Here is a 20,264-nt window from a genome sequence, read left to right as displayed (position 1 = left end):
ATATGAATTATGATTAGTGCTGCAGAAAGAAAAATTAGGGCACATTTTGAGTGACTTCTCAAACCCTCTTCAATTTCATTAAAAAATTCTGACATACAGTCTCCCAAGATGGCCACCAGAGACAAAAGAGCCTAAATGTAGCCCAAATATCACCCAGATGTACCCCAAGTATAGCCCAATGACAGAATGTCCCAGAGTGTTCTAAAGAACAACTAGAGCGCTAACAGTCTTACTTATGACAAAAGTATGGCACACGAGAAGCCATCTTGATTGGAATGAAGTGGTAAGTCTGAAAACACTCAATTTAAAAAGGAACAACATGAGGGGGTTAATTTTGCCATAGAAAGTATGATTAGTGCTTCAGAAAGAAAAATTAGGGATCATTTTGAGTGACTTCTCAAATCCTCTTCTATTTCATTAAAAAAAATTCTGACATGTAGACTGAAACATGCACTTTGAATACCAGCAGCAGACGTCCCTGGTGAGCAGTAGCTTTACTACAGTGATCTAATGTGCAACTAGAGTGCTAACATTCAGAATTTATGGCAAATGTGTGACACATCTGAATGCCTTCTTGATGGAACCAAAGTAAACAAGCATTGAAAATGCAATAGATCTCGCCCTCATTTAAGTTAAAGCCATTCTGTTTGTAATGAGGTGGCTTTTTAGCTTTGCTTTTATTAGTGTTTTTTCAACTTTCATGTAAATAACATGCATCTGTATGCATATAAGTATATGTATGCATGCATTTATGTTTGTATTTATGTAGATATACAGATGATATATGTTTATATATATATGTATATATATATGTATATATATATATTCACTGAAAAAACCATAGGCTATAGACCATATATAGTTAGGAATTAGCATTTACAAAACCTTGAAAATTCACTGAAAAAACCATAGGTTATAGACCATATATAGTTAGGAATTAGCATTTACAAAACCTTGAAAATTCACTGAAAAAACAATAGGTTATAGACCATATATAGTTAGGAATTCGCATTTACAAAACCTTATTTTACTCACACAAAACCATTGAAATTCCATATATAGTTAGTTGCACTAACTATATATCGCGCACCCGCAATCCACTGCTGATGATGTCACATATTACATTTTTTGGAAGGAAAAGGTCAGGTTATTAGCATTAATGTCTGTTGAGTAAACTAGACGCTATTTAAATCAATAATTCTACCAGATATTCATTGTTCAAATTATTTATTTATATTTCATCTTTTGGTTTTTATCTTTTTTTATGACTCTTTTTCTGTTCTTTCATTTATACAAATATTAATGTTTTTTAGTTATTTTTAAACACATTTTTTTACATATAATACATTTTGAATACTGTACAATAGAAAATATTTAAAACATTCAACAATACGCAGAGATTATTCCTTTCAACGCGTTTCGGCCGTTCGCCTTCCTCAGGAATTCTGCATATTTCTTTTCTTAATCAATAGAAGCTATGATAGTAAAAAGACAGTATTTTAGTCTTACACTCAGATAACAGCAGATTAATTGTTTACAACGTCTAGACATCTTACTTCCTTATTTTTTAACCTGGATTTTGTCCATCTTACTTATTTGCTAGTTTTCCCTACTTCCAACAATTGGCTCTGCACGGTTCGGCATACTTGTATCTGTACTGTTCTATACATTTATTTACAAAATGTATACATCTATGTACATATTATAAAACATTTCCCATGTCTCACTTAAGTTTCTCTGTACATTTTTACATTTAGATGTCAAAAAATCTGATTTACTTGCAGATTGTAGCTCATTTTCAATAGGTTGCTTTAGTAGGGACAGGGGTCAGGAACAAGTGGATTTGAAAAGGAGTAGACATACTCTATTAATAAATGGCTTTGTGAGTCTTCCCTTCTAACTCATAGGTTTGTATGACTTGATCCATAAGGGATCCTGTATTTGAATCAAATTGGGATTTGTCTTATCTCATACCTTAGTTTATCAGACTTTATAGCATATAAACTGGATTTGTAGCGTCTGCTGCATGTGTAGTTTACTGCTAGGTTGTTTTCTGTAAGTAAGGGATACTAATACATTGTATCGCTATGAATAACATTCTTGATTGCATATGTACTGATGTAGGGAGGATTTAGCGCAAGGTCTTTACCTGAATATTTTCGTAGCTGCACAATCTATATTTGGACGTGATTCCTGTTCAGTTGCATGAGGAGTGAAGTTCTAAATAGGTAAGGATAGGTTCAGGATAACGATTCTGGAAGGAATGTGTACGCCTGTGATACTTTGATTGGTATTATTAATTTTTTCCATGTACCTAAAGTTAGGTCTTTAAATAATCTACCTGTATGTGCTTTGCAGCTCCAAGAAAGGTTCTTCTTAAACCCCTTAATGGTGACACTTCATTATTAATTTTGCTTCTTGTCACCTCGTGTTTAGCCTCTGCGATATCTTCTCACTACAATAATAAAAGTGATGGCGTATACGCTATGTTATTTAATTTCACTGACTCGGAAAGATAACTAAGGTCCTAGGTGTTAATCTATTTTTGATACATACCTTTAGTTTGTTATAAATTGTTCTTTAAGTGGTGTTCTTCCTATAGATGCAGTAGTTAGGCTTCTGCTCTGTTTGTATGGTAAGCAAGGGGTTTTGTTTTTCTAAGTTATTTACAGCACTATTAGGACTTGTCAAGGTTTAATCACAGTACCTAAACATGAATTCAATCGGTGGCTGTTAGATTCAATTCAAATGAAACAGAAATCATAAGATGTTACCACACTAACATCCAGCTTTGGCACAAGTGCTCAATGAAACAAGGAACCCGGGTTTATTGTCTAAAAGTTATTATTAAACTTCAAGGCAAAAAATATAAATTTCTGTACAAAAACAATGAACAATCATAAAAAATAGGGTGCATACATGGATATAATGAGGATATTCAAGGTCTTGGTTGCTTTTCCTTGGACATATCCAGATTTAAGTCCAGACTGCTACGTCACAGTAGTTGGTTGGTTATAACTCAAAGTCAGAAGAAAATCAAAAGATGACTTGAGACAAACTAGGCAGAATTGGACTGAACAGGTCGACGTTTCGGTCTTTATTTTGGTATTTTGACTAAACATATTAGTACCACATATCTCGCATTTCACATTTCATGAAAGATAAGTAAAAAATAGTCGGTGTGGCGACTAAAGTGTTTCATTATGACTAAAAAGGTTTGAATGAACGACTATTTTTTACTTATCTTTCATGAAATGTGAAATGCGAGATATGTGGTACTAATATGTTTAGTCAAAATACCAAAATGTAAATATCTTCAGTTTTGTCATAACAAATGTATGTCATTAACCAGGTATTCAATTCATACTGTACATATTGTAATTCACTGTTGTTCTTTTACAGAGGGTCATCAATTGTATATACCACTTTGTAGTCCTGATGATGGTCTTAAGAGTAACCATAACAAGACCGAAACGTCGACCTGTTCAGTCCAATTCTGCCTAGTTTGTCTCAAGTCATCTTTTGATTTTCTTCTGACTTTGAGTTATAACCAACCAACTACTGTGACGTAGCAGTCTGGACTTAAATCTGGATATGTCCAAGGAAAAGCAACCAAGACCTTGAATATCCTCATTATATCCATGTATGCACCCTATTTTTTATGATTGTTCATTGTTTTTGTACAGAAATTTATATTTTTTGCCTTGAAGTTTAATAATAACTTTTAGACAATAAACCCTGGTTCCTTGTTTCATTGAGCACTTGTGCCAAAGCTGGATGTTAGTGTGGTAACATCTTATGATTTCTGTTTCATTTGAATTGAATCTAACAGCCACCGATTGAATTCATGTTTAGGTACTGTGATTAAACCTTGACAAGTCCTAATAGTGCTGTAAATAACTTAGAAAAACAAAACCCCTTGCTGGCCATTTTTCTCTTGCAAATCTTGCCCAAGCCCGCAAGGGTATATTGGGTTGCTCACCTTTTTGTAAACTGTTTGTATGGTGGCGCCAAGGCTTGGGGATGTAAACCCGTGTTTTACCTCTTTGGAGTATTCTGGTTAAAGTGACAAATGGGATAACATTAGTTGCTGGCGTTTTTAAACTAATTAAAATACTTCGTTTTTTTCTTTTGTTTTTTTTTTTATGTCCAAACTCCCTACTCCTATGCACATACCTCCAGTGTTTTGGTCAGGGCATTCCGTCGTGCTTCTCCTGCTGATGCGCTCGATAATCACCGCGTATCGGATTCTATTCTATTTAAAGAGCCCATTATTTGGCGCCAAATCCGATCCTAGTTGGTGAAATTCGCGAGGTCTCGCGAGATTTCGGGTAGGTGTATGCTAGCCCTGAGCCTGAGTGTGAGCGAGTCCGCCATTTTGTGGTGGTGTGTTTACTTTAAGTTTACCGGATTGATTCTGATGTTAAAATGAAAAAGGCTATAATGTTACACTTTATTTAGATATTATTTACCGGCAATGCGTATCGGATTCTATTCTATTTAAAGAGCCTATTAATTGGCACTAAATCCGTTCCTTATTGGTAACTTCGCGAGGTCTCGCGAGATTTCGGGCGGGTGGTTGCTAGCCCTGAGCCTGAGTGTAGACGAATCCGCCATCTTATGATGGTGTATTTATTTTAAGTTTACCGGATTAGTTCTGGTGTTAGGATGATAAAGGCTAAAGTATTAACCTTTATTTAAATATTATTTGCCGTCAATGCGACATCGTCTATTTTGACCTCGAATATGTTTACTCACATATTGTGCATATGGCGCTCACGATCTCTACTTATGTTCTGCTTTTGAAATAAAGTATTACTAATTCTTAGAGCCAGTGCTGTACTCTTGATAAAGGGCTGTTATGCGCTGAGTTAACAAGATGGCATGTGGCTTTGTGGATAGGGGCTAATTTGGAACGCCATTTGAAGCGGTGTGTACTCGCTCTTGTAGGGCTTAAAGTGCTTATGATGAATTTGAAATTCATGGGGTTCATATGCTATAAAATCAAAGGACGAAGTAATATAAGCCAATCTAGGAAATGTGTCCGGGTCAATTCAAATTAACATGGATTGAAGGTATGGATATGTGGGTAATTGTGCTTTTTTACCAGGGTTCTTGTAGGGAAATAGGGATGTGCTACCATCTGCAGGTAATATTCAGCTGCTACATGTTATATTACATATATTTAAATACAATGTTACATCTGCTTTGTGTTTGTTTTTAACTTCACTGTTCCTTTTCCTCTAGTTCCTATTGTAAGCCAACCATATATATTTTTTTTTTTCCCGGAGATTGTTACCTTCCTTGAGGATTAAATAATTGCTTGTTCCCATGGAATTTCTGCATTTAACCCATCAGTTGCTGTGCCCAAAATAAATATCCAGTAGACTTCTCTCATTTTGCGTATTTTTTCTGGTTCCAAGCCTATTCTTGGATGTATTCTTTCCAGAATATACCATGCCATATTCTCTGGTGTATGATTGTGTTCAACATAATGACTCACCATTGGTGCTGTTAATTTTTTTGTTCTTATTGCCGATCTGTGTTCCGTCAGCCTTACATTGAGGGTTCTGCCTGTTTGTCCTACATAACCTTTTTTGCAAGGACAAATTATTAAATAAATTACATTTGCGGTTCTGCAGTTGTTTAGATCTGCTGGTTTAATAAGTTGCTTGTTAAAGGTTAGGCTCTCACCTTCTATTGCTGACTCACATGATTTGCAGTTCGAACATTTGTAATTTCCTACCACTGGTTTCATGTTTGTGATAGATCTTTGAGTGGTACTGATTTTGGGTGTCATTCTGGATCTTACTATATGGTCTTTTAGTGTCTTGTTTCGTTTATACGCAAAAATCGGTTTGGGTAACTGTTCTAGTTTTGGGACGTCTACATTTAGTATGTGCCAGTTGGCACTTACTGTTTGTCTAATTCTGTCATTTATGTTTGAGTGTTTCGTGACAAATACCAACTGTGGAATATTCTTGTCAGTTTTTGGTTGTAACAAACTTTGCCTATCATAAAAACGGGCCAGTTTAAATGAGTCTCTTATTATTTTCTTAGGATATCCTCTGTTCAAGAATTTCTCTTTCATTGTGGCGGCCTTGGAGTCATAGTCTTGTATGTTCGTACAATTACGTCTCAACCTGAGAAATTCTCCAAATGGTACACTGTTTTTTTGAGTAGCTGGATGGAAGCTATTGTAATGGAGGAGTGTGTTTTTGGCAGTTGGCTTAACAAATAAATCTACAATTAATGTCCCTTTTTGATGTCTTATCACCACATCTAGGTAGTTTACTTGTTCTCTGTCTGTGTGGTGGGTGAATCTGATGTTGCTATCACATGAATCTATCCATAATAGAAAGTTTTGTAGCATGTCTTCATTGTCTACCCAGATAAAAAACACGTCATTTATGTATCTTGCCCAATTTGTCACTGATTCAAAAAAGGGTGCCACTTCATTAAAGACAAATTGGGACTCAAAGTAGGCCATGTAAATGTTGGCAATTGTTGGGGCACAGGAAGCCCCCATACTGACTCCTTGTTGTTGCTTGTATATTTTGCCGTTAAATTCAAAAACGTTATCATTTAGGACTACGTCTAGGCACTCTAGGACAAATACGCTTGGGCATTGGATGTTGTATTTTTGTATAAACCAATGTGTGGCATGTATTGCTCCCAGAATGGGTATGTTACTGTACAGTGCCACAATATCCATTGTGACTAAGATGTGTGCTGTGTTACAGTATCGTACGTTTTCTACGAGGTTAATGATCTGCCTTGTGTCCTGAACATGTCCTGGGATTTTGTTTACATGTGGGCAAAGTATCGTGTCTATGTATTTCGCCAAGGGTTCTGTTACAGAGCCTATGGTTGTAACGATTGGTCTCATAGGTGGGTTGCTTGTGTCTTTGTGTATCTTGGGGATACCATAGATACTTGCTAGTCTTGGGTTCTCTACATTGAGATATTCGCATTCTTTACTGCATATCTCACTTTTTCTGAGTGCCTTGGTTGTGAGTTTTTTAATTTTATTTGCAGTTTGACTAGTTGGATCTTTTGTTATGGGGGTATAGAAGCGTAGGTCACTTAACATTTCTTCCATTTTTGATATATATTGTGTCGTTTCGTAGACCACAATGCCTCCTCCTTTGTCACATGCCTTTATGGTGATATTATCATTCTGTTTGATATCATTCATGGCTGTATATTGACTTGCTGTGAGATTGAACTTTGGTTTTGGGACATAATTGGAGATATTAGTGAATTTTTCCATCATGATCTTTTCAAAGATCGCTACTTGCGGAGGCAGTTGTTCTAGAGTAGGAGTGAACACTGACTTAGGTTGTAGACCTGTTAAGTTTTCTGATTCTGAATTAAGCTCCCTATTTTGAAAAAAGAATTTCAATCTTATCCTTCTGAGAAAAATTTGTAAGTCTCTAAAAAGATCAAACTTGTTCAACCCTGAATGGGGAGCAAATGAGAGACCTTTGGACAGGACTGTGATGGTATCTGTTGATAGCATGTGGGAGGTTAAATTGAATATGGGTAGCTCTTCTAATTTCTCCAGTAACGGTTGTTCCTGGTCTCCAGATATTGATCGTAGCCCATCTCTCATGTCACATATTACATCATTCATGACATGGTCAGTGACATCACTGATGACATCACTGATGACATCTCAAATGACATCACTGATGACATCTCAAATGACATCACTGATGACATCACTGATGACATCTCATTTGACATTACTGATCACATCACTGATGATATCATTCATGTGATAATACGATGAACCTCTTCAGACTCTAATATAACCTTAGATACAATCAGTGTAAACAGACACTCACAGACTGTCACTCATCCATGGAGTTACTCACACACCTAGTCAGTCATGCAAAGAATCAATCACACCTCCATTTCCTCAACTATACAGTTATACAAACTTTACTTATTCAAACATATACTAACACATATTTACTCTCTTATACAATCCCTGATACAAGTTCACAATGATCCATACAGCCACTCACACATTCACTGGCTCTTATGCACAGTTATTTATATATGTCAACTCTCACATGTACTGTGTTTTACATATGTACTTACTTTGACATGTAGCACTGAGATATCCATTCACTCACCAATACACTCATGCACACAGTCAACCGCCCATACAGCTGTTTCCACATGCACTTTTGAAACCATACATCTAGTGAATCAACTGCTCACACATCTATGCACAGAGTCATACACCTCCCAGCCACCCACACACACACTCAGTCTCCCATACAAATACTTGGGCAACCAATCAATAACCCATATAGTTACTCATATAGCTATTTATCAACACATGCAACAGTTTACAGAACAACAGACATAATGATGCACAAATTAAGACAGTTTAGTCACTAACCCATGCACTCAGTGAGACACATTTAAACACTCACTCATACAGTCAGTCATGCACCTACTAAATCCTTCATCCAGACACTTATACATCCACTCATTCTTCAATATGTAAGACATATTTTAACTTTACAGAAACATACAGTCACTGGATGTTGTCATCAGTGATGTCACCAGTGATGTCATTTGAGATGTCATCAGTGATGTCATCAGTGATGTCACTGACCATGTCATGAATGATGTAATATGTGACATCATCAGCAGTGGATTGCGGGTGCGCGAAATATAGTTAGTGCAACTAACTATATATGGAATTTCAATGGTTTTGTGTGAGTAAAATAAGGTTTTGTAAATGCGAATTCCTAACTATATATGGTCTATAACCTATGGTTTTTTCAGTGAATATATATATATATATATATATATATATATATATATATATATATATATATATATATATATATATATATATATATATATATATATATATATATATATATATATATATATATATATATATATATATATATATATATATATATATCCAGCAAGTGTAACCTCCCAGACTCCGACCACAGCGACCCAGGAAATCACGCAGATCCAGTAACTTACTTCAGGCACAGGTTTTATTTAGAGCTGAACCAAACAAATCTGACGCGTTTCAGGCATCCGCCCTTGCTCACAGACATATATATATATATATATATATATATATATTACCTACTGGCGGTAGCCAGTAGGTATATATAGTTAGGACCTAGTTTCCATAGGAAATCCCCAACATTCTATTGGGAATAACTTTGGCGCTGGTTGATGAATCTTCGCAAATTTCTCAAAGAAGATGGCTCGCTCTGCTCCGCTCCCTCTCTGAAAGTTTGGGGGGGATTCGTCAAGTGGGGGCTGAGAAAAAAGGGGGGTCCCAAAATGTGTTTTCCCCATGTTAATTTCCATAGGACCTTTAGACTCAGCTACAGCTTGAACCGCTGAAGGGAATTACACCAAACTTGTCAAAATGGTAGTGTCTGGTACGCAGATCACGCTTTTTGTTAAATAGTGTAAATCCCTCCAGTAGTTCCTGAGAAAATTAGAAGAGAAATCAATGATATATCTATAAGCGCGCACGGGTGCGCGCACCCCGCGATTTTTCGCGATTTGTTTTGGGGTGGGGGCTTGGGGGGGGCTTGGGGGGCTTCTCTCTTTCATTTTAATGTTTTTATTTTAATTTCAAGGGTGCCCACCCCTCGTTTTGGCCCCCGAGATCACCGCCGCCGCCCGAGCTGCCTTAAGATGGCTGCCGCCTGGTTGTGGGCGGGGCCGGAAGGACGTGGTTTCCGCTTCCCCCTGTCTGGGGGAAGCCTTTGCTGTGCCCGTCCGGTCTCCCGTGCCGAGGGGAGACCGGGTGATGTTGCCGACCAAACCTAGAGCCCCGGGGTGAGGCAGCCGAGGCGCGGCTGACTGGCGAGGCTCTGGAGAGGAGGAGCCCCGCCCGCGGTATCCCGTGTGCATGGTTAGAGCCCGGGGATGAGGCAGCCGAGGCGCGGCTGACCGGCGAGGCTCCGGAGAGGAGGAGCCCCGCCCGCGGTACCCCGTGTCCATGGCTAGAGCCCCGGGGTGAGGCAGCCGAGGCGCGACTGACCGGCGAGAAAGACAGACAAGATAGGAGAAAAGGAAGGAGAAAGGTTTGAAGGCTTGGAGAGAGGGAAGATGAGATGACGCTGAATAACAGGAAGAAGGGGTGGGGGAAAAGGAAGGTTATGTGGGTCTGCCTTGACTCATTCAAGCAGCAGCAGCGATGTGTCATCCCATAGATGCAGTGTTTCTATGGGTAATAGGAATGATTTTCATGCCTGTAATGAGAAAGTTATGTTAGCCTCTTGCATGCATGAGGAAGGTAAAAGGTCTCACTGGGATTCATGCTGGAACAGCTCATCTCTGAAGATACAAGTGAAGCTCCACTTTAGAACTGAACGCAGTAGCATGGGAAGGGTCCCTGTTTAGGTCACTGAAATGGGTCAGACAGAGGATGTATGCGAGTCTGGATAGAAGTGTACAATGCTCCTCTTATTCATAACGGAATCATGTAGTCTATGTTGTTTAAGCTAACCCTGTGGAACAGTTTGAGATATTGGTGAGCTTGGCAGTGAACTGACCATTTAGATAAAGATGATTTTGTCATATTCTCTCCAAGTAGCTTTGTATCACTTGGGTTAGATGCGGTTGTTTACCATCTTCTGGCTGATTCAGACTTTTAACATTTTAGCTCAACTGATCTTAAGGGATAGGTAAAGCAGCTGCATTTTGTTTGCTGAAGAGTGCTTTGCAAGTAAGGGTGATCAAATTTATGGATTAAAGAATGACGCTGTATTAGAAGTGTAGTGTGTCTCATGTGTTGTATGGCAATGTTGATACTTGATCAGAAATAGCAGCTTGGAAAAGGAATAGATTTCTTTAGTGATCCGGTCCAACATGTGGTGTTTGCAGGCATTTTAGAAAGGGGCGGAAAGGGCAATTATATAGCTGATGAATCTATGGCCATGATTTCGATACAGTCCCAGGGTCCGACATAAAACTGTGGCTGTATTATGATGAATTTAAGAAATGATGGGGAATATTATTAAGAAGAATGGCAAACATACTACCCTGTCAACCCATCCATCCATTCATCCATCCATTGACCCATCCTTCATCCATCCGCACCCTACCATCCATCCACACAACCGTTCACCTATCGATCCACCTATTTTTATTCAATGTATTCTGCTACAAATTACTTGCATACCTTTCACCTATCCTCAAACACTGCTCACCCTGCACACTCACCCACCATTTACTACGCACAGTCACCCTGATATTGTGCAGGCAGTCTGATACTGCTCACCCACCACTCACACAGTCCACCATCCAGCCACCCATCCAGCCATCATACATCCATCCATTATTCATTCATTCATGCATGCATGCATCCACCCATTCATCCAGCTATCCACCCAACATGCATCCACCCATGCAACCATCCATCCACCCTGCATCCAACCATCATGCATCCACCCAGCATTCATTCATCCACCCACCCATCATGCATTCACCCATCATGCATCCACCCAACAATCATTCATCCATCATGCATCCACCAGCCATCCATCCATCTTCCAGCCAACAATCATGCATCCATCCAACACCCAACCACCCTCCCACCCACCATTCATGCACCCCATTCATCCACCCACCCATCCATCCATCCTGCATCCATCCATCATTCATGCATCCATTCACCCATCTATCATGCATGCATCCATCCATGCATCCACCCAACAATCATTCATCCATCATGCATCCAAACATCGTTCATGCATCAAAAATCGGATCCCTAGGGCTGCTCAGGTGGTCCCACAAGGATATTAACATATTTAAACGTTATCCGCTAATAGAATTAGCATTTTCAAAACCTTGCAAATTCACTGAAAAAACCATAGGTTTCTGGCCTTATATATATATATATATATTAGCTTTTAAAAAACCAATGAAATTCACTGAAAAAACCATAGGTTATACACTATATATAGTTAGGAATTAGCCTTTAAAAAACCAATGAAATTCACTGAAAAAAACATAGGTTTTAGGCCTTATATAGTTAGGAATTAACATATAAAAAACCATTGAAATTCCTCCTATGTAGTTAGCTGGACATTTTATTGATATAAAACCAATGAAATTCGACATATAGTTAGTAGCACTAACTATATATTTCGCGCATCCGCAATCCAATGCTGATGATGTCACATATTACATCATTCATGACATGGTCAGTGACATCACTGATGACATCACTGATGACACTTCATTTAACATCAATAATCACACCACTGATGATATACTTCATGTGATAATACAATGCACCTCCTTACACTCTAATACACCTAGTGTAAAATAGAGTATCATTTTTGAAACTATTGACACACCAATACCATTTACTACATACCCACTCACTGATTCCTACGTCTACATGCACATTCATTCATTCACCCATAAGGTCATTCGTACATACTGTCACTCATCATTGCAACACTATCATATGCACTCATACACCTATGCAGACACTCACACACCGCCACTCATCCATGGAGTTACTCACACACCTACTCAGTCCTGTAAAGAATCAATCACACTTTGATTTCTTCATCTATACAGTTAAACACAGAACAGCTTACATTTTCACAGATATACTAACACATACTTACTCACTTATACAATCAAATCCTTCATCCATACTCTTATACATCCTCTCATTCTTCAATATGTAAAACATATTTAAACTTTACAAAAACACACAGACACTGGATGATGTCATCAGTAATGTCATCAGTGATGTCACTGACCATGTCATGAATGATGTAATATGTGACATCATCAGCATTGGATTGCGGATGCGCGAAATATATAGTTAGTGCAACTAACTATATGTCGAATTTCATTGGTTTTATATCAATAAAATGTCCAGCTAACTATATAGGAGGAATTTCAATGTTTTTTTATATGTTAATTCCTAACTATATAAGGCCTAAAGCCTATGGTTTTTTTAGTGAATTTCATTGGTTTTTTAAAGGCTAATTCCTAACTATATATAGTGTATAACCTATGGTTTTTTCAGTGAATATATATATATATATATATATATATATATATATATATATATATATATATATATATATATATATATCTCTTCAATTAATGGGCTGACTGAGCATATGTCTAGGTTTATAGACAGTTTTTTATTCCCCCTTGTTGTCCAGCTCAAATCCCACGTGAGAGACACTAAAGACTTCTTGGGAAAAATTGAAGACATTGTCTGGGACCCCACGTATTTACTAATGGTGCTGGATATAACAAGCCTATACACCAACATCAGGCATGAACTAGGAATAACTGCCATAGAGTATTTTTTGAACAAATGACCGGCTAGGTTTTCTTTACACAACTGTATGTTGCTTGAATTTATCGAATTTTGTCTGACTAGCAACATCTTCCTGTTTGATGAGCAACTCTATGCACAGGTATCTGGGACCGCGATGGGCACCTGCTTTGCCCCCAGCTAGGCAAACTTGTTCATAGGCTGGTGGGAGGAGCGGGTTCCCAGGGCGCTCCAGAACGGGGGGCGTGAGGCAGGAAGGGTAGTGAGGTGGTACCGATATATAGATGACCTCTTCATCGTGTGGCAGGGGGCAATGGAGATGGCACATCAGTATATCGAGGTCCTGAACAATAACAACTGCAACCTACACTTCTCGGGGACAGTTAGTCCAGTGGCAGTGGACTATCTGGACCTGGAGGTGTTTGTGGAGCAAGGCAGGCTACATACCTTGCTATACCGCAAAACGACGGCAGGGAATTCCATCCTGAGGGCTGACAGCAACCACCCCACCAGATTGATACAAAGCATCCCTAATGGGGAGCTTCTTAGACTCAAACGGAACAGCAGCAGGGACGAGGATTTCGACCTGGCGGCCCAAGGTTGCATAGAGAGATTCTGTAAAGGAGGATATGATTCCCCTTCTTTATCTAAAACACTGGCAAGGGTGAGAAAGATCCCAAGGGTCCACTTACTTAAAGAGAAACCTGTAAACACTCCACCAATCAATGAGGGAAAATTTCGGATGATTACACCATACACTACAGAGTCCCACAATCTCAAGAGAATACTGTACAAGAACTGGCACATCCTTAGAACTGACCCAGTATTAAAGGAAGACATTCCACCTAAACCCCTAGTAACGTTCCGGAAAGCAAGATCTTTAAAAGATTCGCTAGTGAGGAGTCACTTTGACAAAGTAATTCCTAAGACAGGCAAAATAGCTGATATGGGGGAATTTTATCCCTGCGGCAAGTGTAAGGCTTGTTCGGGAAGCAAGAGGGTTCAATCCTATTGGGTACCAGGAGCAGGCATTTCTAAACCTATGAACAAGTTCTTGACATGCAGCACCATCTATGCGGTATACTGCTGTGTCTGTCCATACGGCCTAAGGTACGTAGGGAGCACAATCCATCAGCTAAACATCAGAGTCCTGGAACACCTTAGGGCGCTCGACAAGGCAGATCCCACCTACCCTGTCGCAAGACATTTTGATCAGGCACACAAAAGAGACAGAAGTAAATTACAGTACTTTGGCCTAGACTATGTGCCGGAGAGTGCGAGAGGCGGAGACAGGCTAAAAAAGCTGAGACGTCTGGAATCCAGGTATATTATAGATTTGATGACCAAAGTACCCTTGGGGTTGAACAGCGGGGAAGACCTTGCTGCTCATTTGGGAAAATGAGTGTAACGTGGACTGATTTAACGCAGAGTAAGACTGCGGTAGGAATCTGTAAATCATGGTTGGAATCGATGAGTTGACAGTGAGGGTCATCCCCCATGTGTAACTGTAAATATTTTGTTTTTGAACATTAGGATATTTTGACCTTTGACATTAAGATGTAAGTTCTGATTAATTGAACTGATTGATTTTTTCTGACCTTTTCTGATTTTTTCTGATTTTTTTCTGATTTTAACTGATGTTTTCTTGTACGCTTGTAGTGCTCCCGTAACCTGTCGTTACGTGTTTCGGCCAGCCAAGCTGGCCTTGATCACATGTAAACCATTCAACGCGAGAACTGACTTTAAAATACACACTCCACTAGTGTCACATGGTTTGTTCAAATAGACATAGAAAAAACACTTAGTATGCATGTACCACTATTATTAAACATAGCTTTATACTTTACCAGTCCTCAATTTGACCGGCATTTTTTATCTATATGTGCTTTGTATATAAAAATAAATATATATATATATAAAAAATATAGCAAATATCAGTTTGAAATTGTGAAACATTTCTAGTACAAAATACTATGATTATGCCAAAGTCATGGTAACCATCGGACTCAGGATGACCCCGTATACATAAAACTATATATTAGGGGTTTCACTTACCTGATATATACTTATCATTTCGTTGTAAAGACATATGTATGGTAAAGGCATATGCATGGTAAACACTTGCGTGGTAAAGGAGTTGCATGGTAAGGGATGTGTGGTAAAGGCGTGTGTGGTAAAGATATTTTTTATGGGAGGTGCACACTCTCTTCATAAAACTAACACAAAATAGCAAAATATGATATTCTGAGGAATTTGACATAATTTGGATATTTCATGAACTTTGCCAGTGCAAATAAAATCTCACCCATACCTAGTCATCACCTATACTCTAAGGTAATTGTGTATCGTTTTATAAGACAACATATTCCACGTTGGTTACCATACATCAAGAGGAATGGACACATGTTCATCATAACATCTGGATTCCTAATGAAGAATGGCAGCCAATTTTCAATTTACATTTCTAACATGGTTAATTGCCATGTCAGAGTAGCAAATTACAATATTGGAAAGTAAGCAGAAAGTGTGCATGAAGCCCCTCGAAATGATACAAGCATCTGGAAGCATTTTATAGCTGTGGGGCTTTTGTAAAAATAATTGAACAAGTAAATAGATAAATAACACATGGGGCTGGATGGGGCTTAGAGGGGGAGGGGAGAAAAAATGGGGAGAAAAAAAAGAAACAAATGCACACCTATGGAATGCACCCTAGAACTTTAGATTCACCACAAATATGCAGTGGAAGGGTACCACTCATCCAGTCAGAACTCTGTGAGACCAAAATGCTACTGGGTTGCACAGCCATAAAACAGAGGGAAAAGATAATGAATAAAAAGCAGATGATTAAGACAGATACCAAATCCATCCAATTATAAGGAACGGACTGATACAAAGCACTCTTTAGGTATATTTTATGTATTGGAAAAAGGGACGGCTTTAGAACTGGTGGTGCACGGTGCAACAATTCTTATTGGCGCAACCAATGGCCTCCTCCTCCAAGGGATTCCATCACAACCACCCTCCAAAAGTAGCCCTCATGGCTCCATAACCAACATATTTATTTAGCTTTCATAGCGTTCTTCATACCAGTGTAGGGTGTGAGAGCACTTCACATACCACACACTTTGTACAGAGACAGTGAATCATATGTGTGTAAATCATTGCATAAGAAACTAGCAGCCCGTCCCGACGTTGTCCGGGTATGAATTGCTGCCGGCCAGTAGTATATTGTTTTGTAGAGTTTCGTTTTGATAGCATTTCTTATCTGTGACAGGCCTGTGAAACGCTCCGATTCACAGTGCACTACTGATGCACTTAAGAGTGCGCGTTCAGTAGTGTGTGAACTCGAGTTTCCCTACTTTATATTTACTTCCAATATTATATAGCGCGAACTCAACAACATGGCATGAGCACAATTTACATTACAGAAGAACACATTCATTTATGGTAGGCACGGGGAGACAAAGCGATTTGCCTGGAATCACAGGATGTTGAGCTGATGCCGAGATTCGAATGTGGAGGGAGGTGTGTCTAAAAGTGTATGTCGGTGCTGGCCATCAATGAGAGAGACCTGTGCATTTTTCAAATCGGTGGTGAAAAAATATGAGTATGTTGCTGGAGATGTGGGCCGCCGTGCCACCTATGTACTTACCGGGGGAGGGTAAACACCCATTATTCCGCAACTTTTTTTCCGCATACCATCACTCTGCATACTTTCATTATGAAAGTACCATGACTCCGCATTGCCATTATAATGCATGGCATTACATTTTATATGCTTTTACCATGCATACATTTACAACGAAATTCGTTGTAAATGCATGAATGGTAAAAGCATGTTTTTTTAAATGTTTGGATAAGGTAAGTATGGGTATAGGGGTATATATTTTGGGGTACTGAGGTATATGTTTTGGGGTGTTTGGGTATTTTAAGGGTTCAGATATAGTTTTGGCTTATGGGGTACCGGGGTAGTTTTAGGGTTTAGGGATAGGTATCGGTTTTGAGGTACAGGGGTATTTTTAGGGTTCAGGGCTAGGTTTGGGTTTTGGGGTATAGGGGTATTTTTAGGGTTCAGGGGTAGGTTTGGGTTTTGGGGTACAGCGGTATTTTAAAGGTTCAGGGCTAGGTTTGGGTTTAGGGGTACAGGGGTATTTTTAGGGTTCAGGGCTAGGTTTGGGTTTTGGGTACAGGGATATTTTAGGGTTCAGGGGTAGGTTTGGGTTTTGGGGTAGAGGGTTATTTTTAGGGTTCATGGCTAGGTTTGGGTTTTCGGGTACAGGGGTATTTTAAGGGTTCAGGGCTAGGTTTGGGTTTTGGGGTACAGGGGTATTTTAGGGTTCAGGGGTGATTTTGGGGTACATTGGTATTTTGAGGGTTCAGGGCTAGGTTTGGGTTTTGGGGTACAGGGGCATTTTTAGGGTTCAGGGGTAGGTTTGGGTTTTGAGGTACAGGGGTATTTATAGGGTTCAGGGCTAGGTTTGGGTTTTGGAGTACAGGGGTATTTTTAGGGTTTAGGGATAGGTTTGGGTTTTGGGGTAACGGGTATATTTATAGGGTTAAAATGGGTTAGTGTTTAAGGGTGTTGGGGTATTTTAAGGAGTAAGGGGGGGGTTATGATTATGGGTGCAGGGGTATTTAAAGGGAGCAGGGTGGGATTAGCACACGATATGAGACATGGCATGAAGGGCGGAACATACCACACGCCCCCAGCACACGCCCCCAGCACAACGCAGACACGCCCACAAGGGACTACTTGCTGGCACGGTTCTTTTACCTTTTAAATGTGTATGGTGGGCGTCTGCATAGCCTATGTCCTCTGCTGCAACTGCCCTTTCCAACGCTGTATTGGGTGTTGTGATTGGTGCTGTGGTTCCTGAGATTACCCGCTTCAAAGGTTTGAGCTCTCTCTTTATTATATTAGTATAGATGTTACAAAAGACAAAGAGGACTACAGTGTGTAGGAGTCACATGTCATTGGTACTGGTTGCAGTATATTTTGAGAGTGCTTGGTTTGGAGTAGCACAAACTCAGGATTTAAAATGTAACATTGTGGTTTGGTGGTTGTCTTTACTAATATGAATTGATTTCTATACGACTGAACCAATTTTTAGCAACATTAGTATAATGAAAGACGGGAGAAAAATCATAACATTCTGACCTATACTTTGCAGTGTGCATGCAGCTCTTTGACAGTTCATAGCTCACTGTGCTATATTAAGATTGGAATTTATAAACTGCAAATCCAATCCCTCTCAGGCAGGTGCATTAATCACCGGAATCATAATTATAAGCTGGCCCTGATTGGAAAGAATAGGTCTGCCGAAAGAGAACAAAAGCTGGTTATTGCTAAGACCTAAAAATTGGTTTCTGTCATTTAGGGTTAAGATTCAAATTTGAGTCTAGATTCTTAGCTATTCTAAAGAGCTGAAATAATGAGTGGATGATAAACGAAAATGTATACAAAATGGACATAAGTAGATATGATCCTTTGGTTTGCAGGATCGTGCACACCATCCTCCCAAGAAATGGATCCAAAGAACATTATCCCTTTGAATGAAAATACAGAAATTAAAGATGGAAACATGGCGGAGTTTACATGTAAACCAGGTTTCTATGTGAAACCAAATCAAGAAATGAGAGTAAAGTGCCTGCGAGGGAAGCTGGATTATCCAGAATGTGACAACAGTGAGTATCGCTTCTTAAAATGTGATTTAGGTTCTCTAAACCTAATAAAGATTTTTTTTAAACCGAAGTAAATCCACTATTAGATGTTTTTAAATACATTGGCATTCAGTGATATGTTTAAACCTCTAATTTTCTTGAGATATTTAAAAACAAACATTCATAAGAGTACTGGTTTGTAAATGTGCCTATATGTATTTGTTGCTTTTATTTGGAAATGAGTGGTCCTTCCCTTATATTCTGATAAGCTAACAGAGAACGAAGGAGGCCACTTTTCGTTTATATAAGAATCCATAAGGGGTCTCATAGTCATTGTGTCTGTATAAATACTACAAAACACACAAGATGATGGACGGAATGTTGCACAATGGACAAACATTCACCCAAGTCACAGATCTGGGTTTAATCCATCGTTATTTTGCTCACCAAGCCACCCCAGTTCAGACATGGCCATAAGCAAATCAGTCTTGACCCTGTGCCTCATGGGAACAGTCCAGAACAAACTGCTAAGCCATGTCTTCCCTAGACCGGAATCAAGCATCCAAGGACCGGTTTCTGGCTATCAGCCTTCATCAGCCAGGATAGCTTGATTCCAGTGGCGTAGTGAGCACGGGACCCATGTCTGGGCATACCCCTCCCACATAGGGTGAACAGCAAAACACACAAGATGATGGACGGAATGTTGCACAATGGCATAACATTCACCCCCAGTCACAGATCTGGGTTTAATCCATCGTTATTTTGATCACCAAGCCACCCCAGTTCAGACATGATCCTAGGATGCTTGTTTCCAGTCCAGGGAAGACCTGGCTTGGCAGTTCGGGTTGGACTGTACCCATGGGGCACAGGGTCAAGACTGATTTGCATACGACTGGGTTCAAACTGGAAGGGCATGGTGAGCGAACAAATTATGGATTTAGGCCCAGATCTCTGTACTGGGGTGAATGTATGAGATTGTTCTGCATTCTGTCCATCAACTTTTGTTTTTGCATTTGTCACCCTGAGTGGGACAGGTGTGCTCAGACGTGAGTCCCGTGCTCTCCATGCCACTGGAATCAAGCTATCCTGGCTGAAGAGGGCTGAAAGCTTGATACCGGTCCTAGGATCCTTGCTTTCAGTCCAGGGAAGACCTGGCTTGGCAGTTCGAGCTGGACTGTTTCCATGGGGCACTGGGTCAAGACTGATTTGCATATGGCTGGCATACAAACTGGAATGGCATGGTGAGCACAAAAACAATGAATTTAGGCCCAGATCTCTGTACTGG

At 39.5% G+C, this 20,264-nt stretch overlaps 1 protein-coding gene across 1 annotated transcript in view; it reads left to right on the top strand.

Annotated features, from left to right (window-relative positions):
* Window positions 1–20,264, top strand: part of LOC147665638 (complement factor H-related protein 5-like) — a gene marked incomplete at its 5' end in the record, with an annotated part of 402,132 nt that overhangs the window by 246,499 nt on the left and 135,369 nt on the right. Inside the window, one exon of the mRNA XM_086949622.1 lies at window positions 18,818–19,003. Coding sequence (XP_086805748.1) covers window positions 18,818–19,003 — 186 coding nt within the window. The remainder of the gene's footprint in view (window positions 1–18,817; window positions 19,004–20,264) is intronic.

Source organism: Lissotriton vulgaris, unplaced genomic scaffold, assembly GCF_964263255.1.
Source record: "Lissotriton vulgaris unplaced genomic scaffold, aLisVul1.2 SCAFFOLD_2268, whole genome shotgun sequence".
NCBI classification, from domain to species: domain Eukaryota; kingdom Metazoa; phylum Chordata; class Amphibia; order Caudata; family Salamandridae; genus Lissotriton; species Lissotriton vulgaris.
This window is presented reverse-complemented; position numbering and strand designations above follow the sequence as displayed.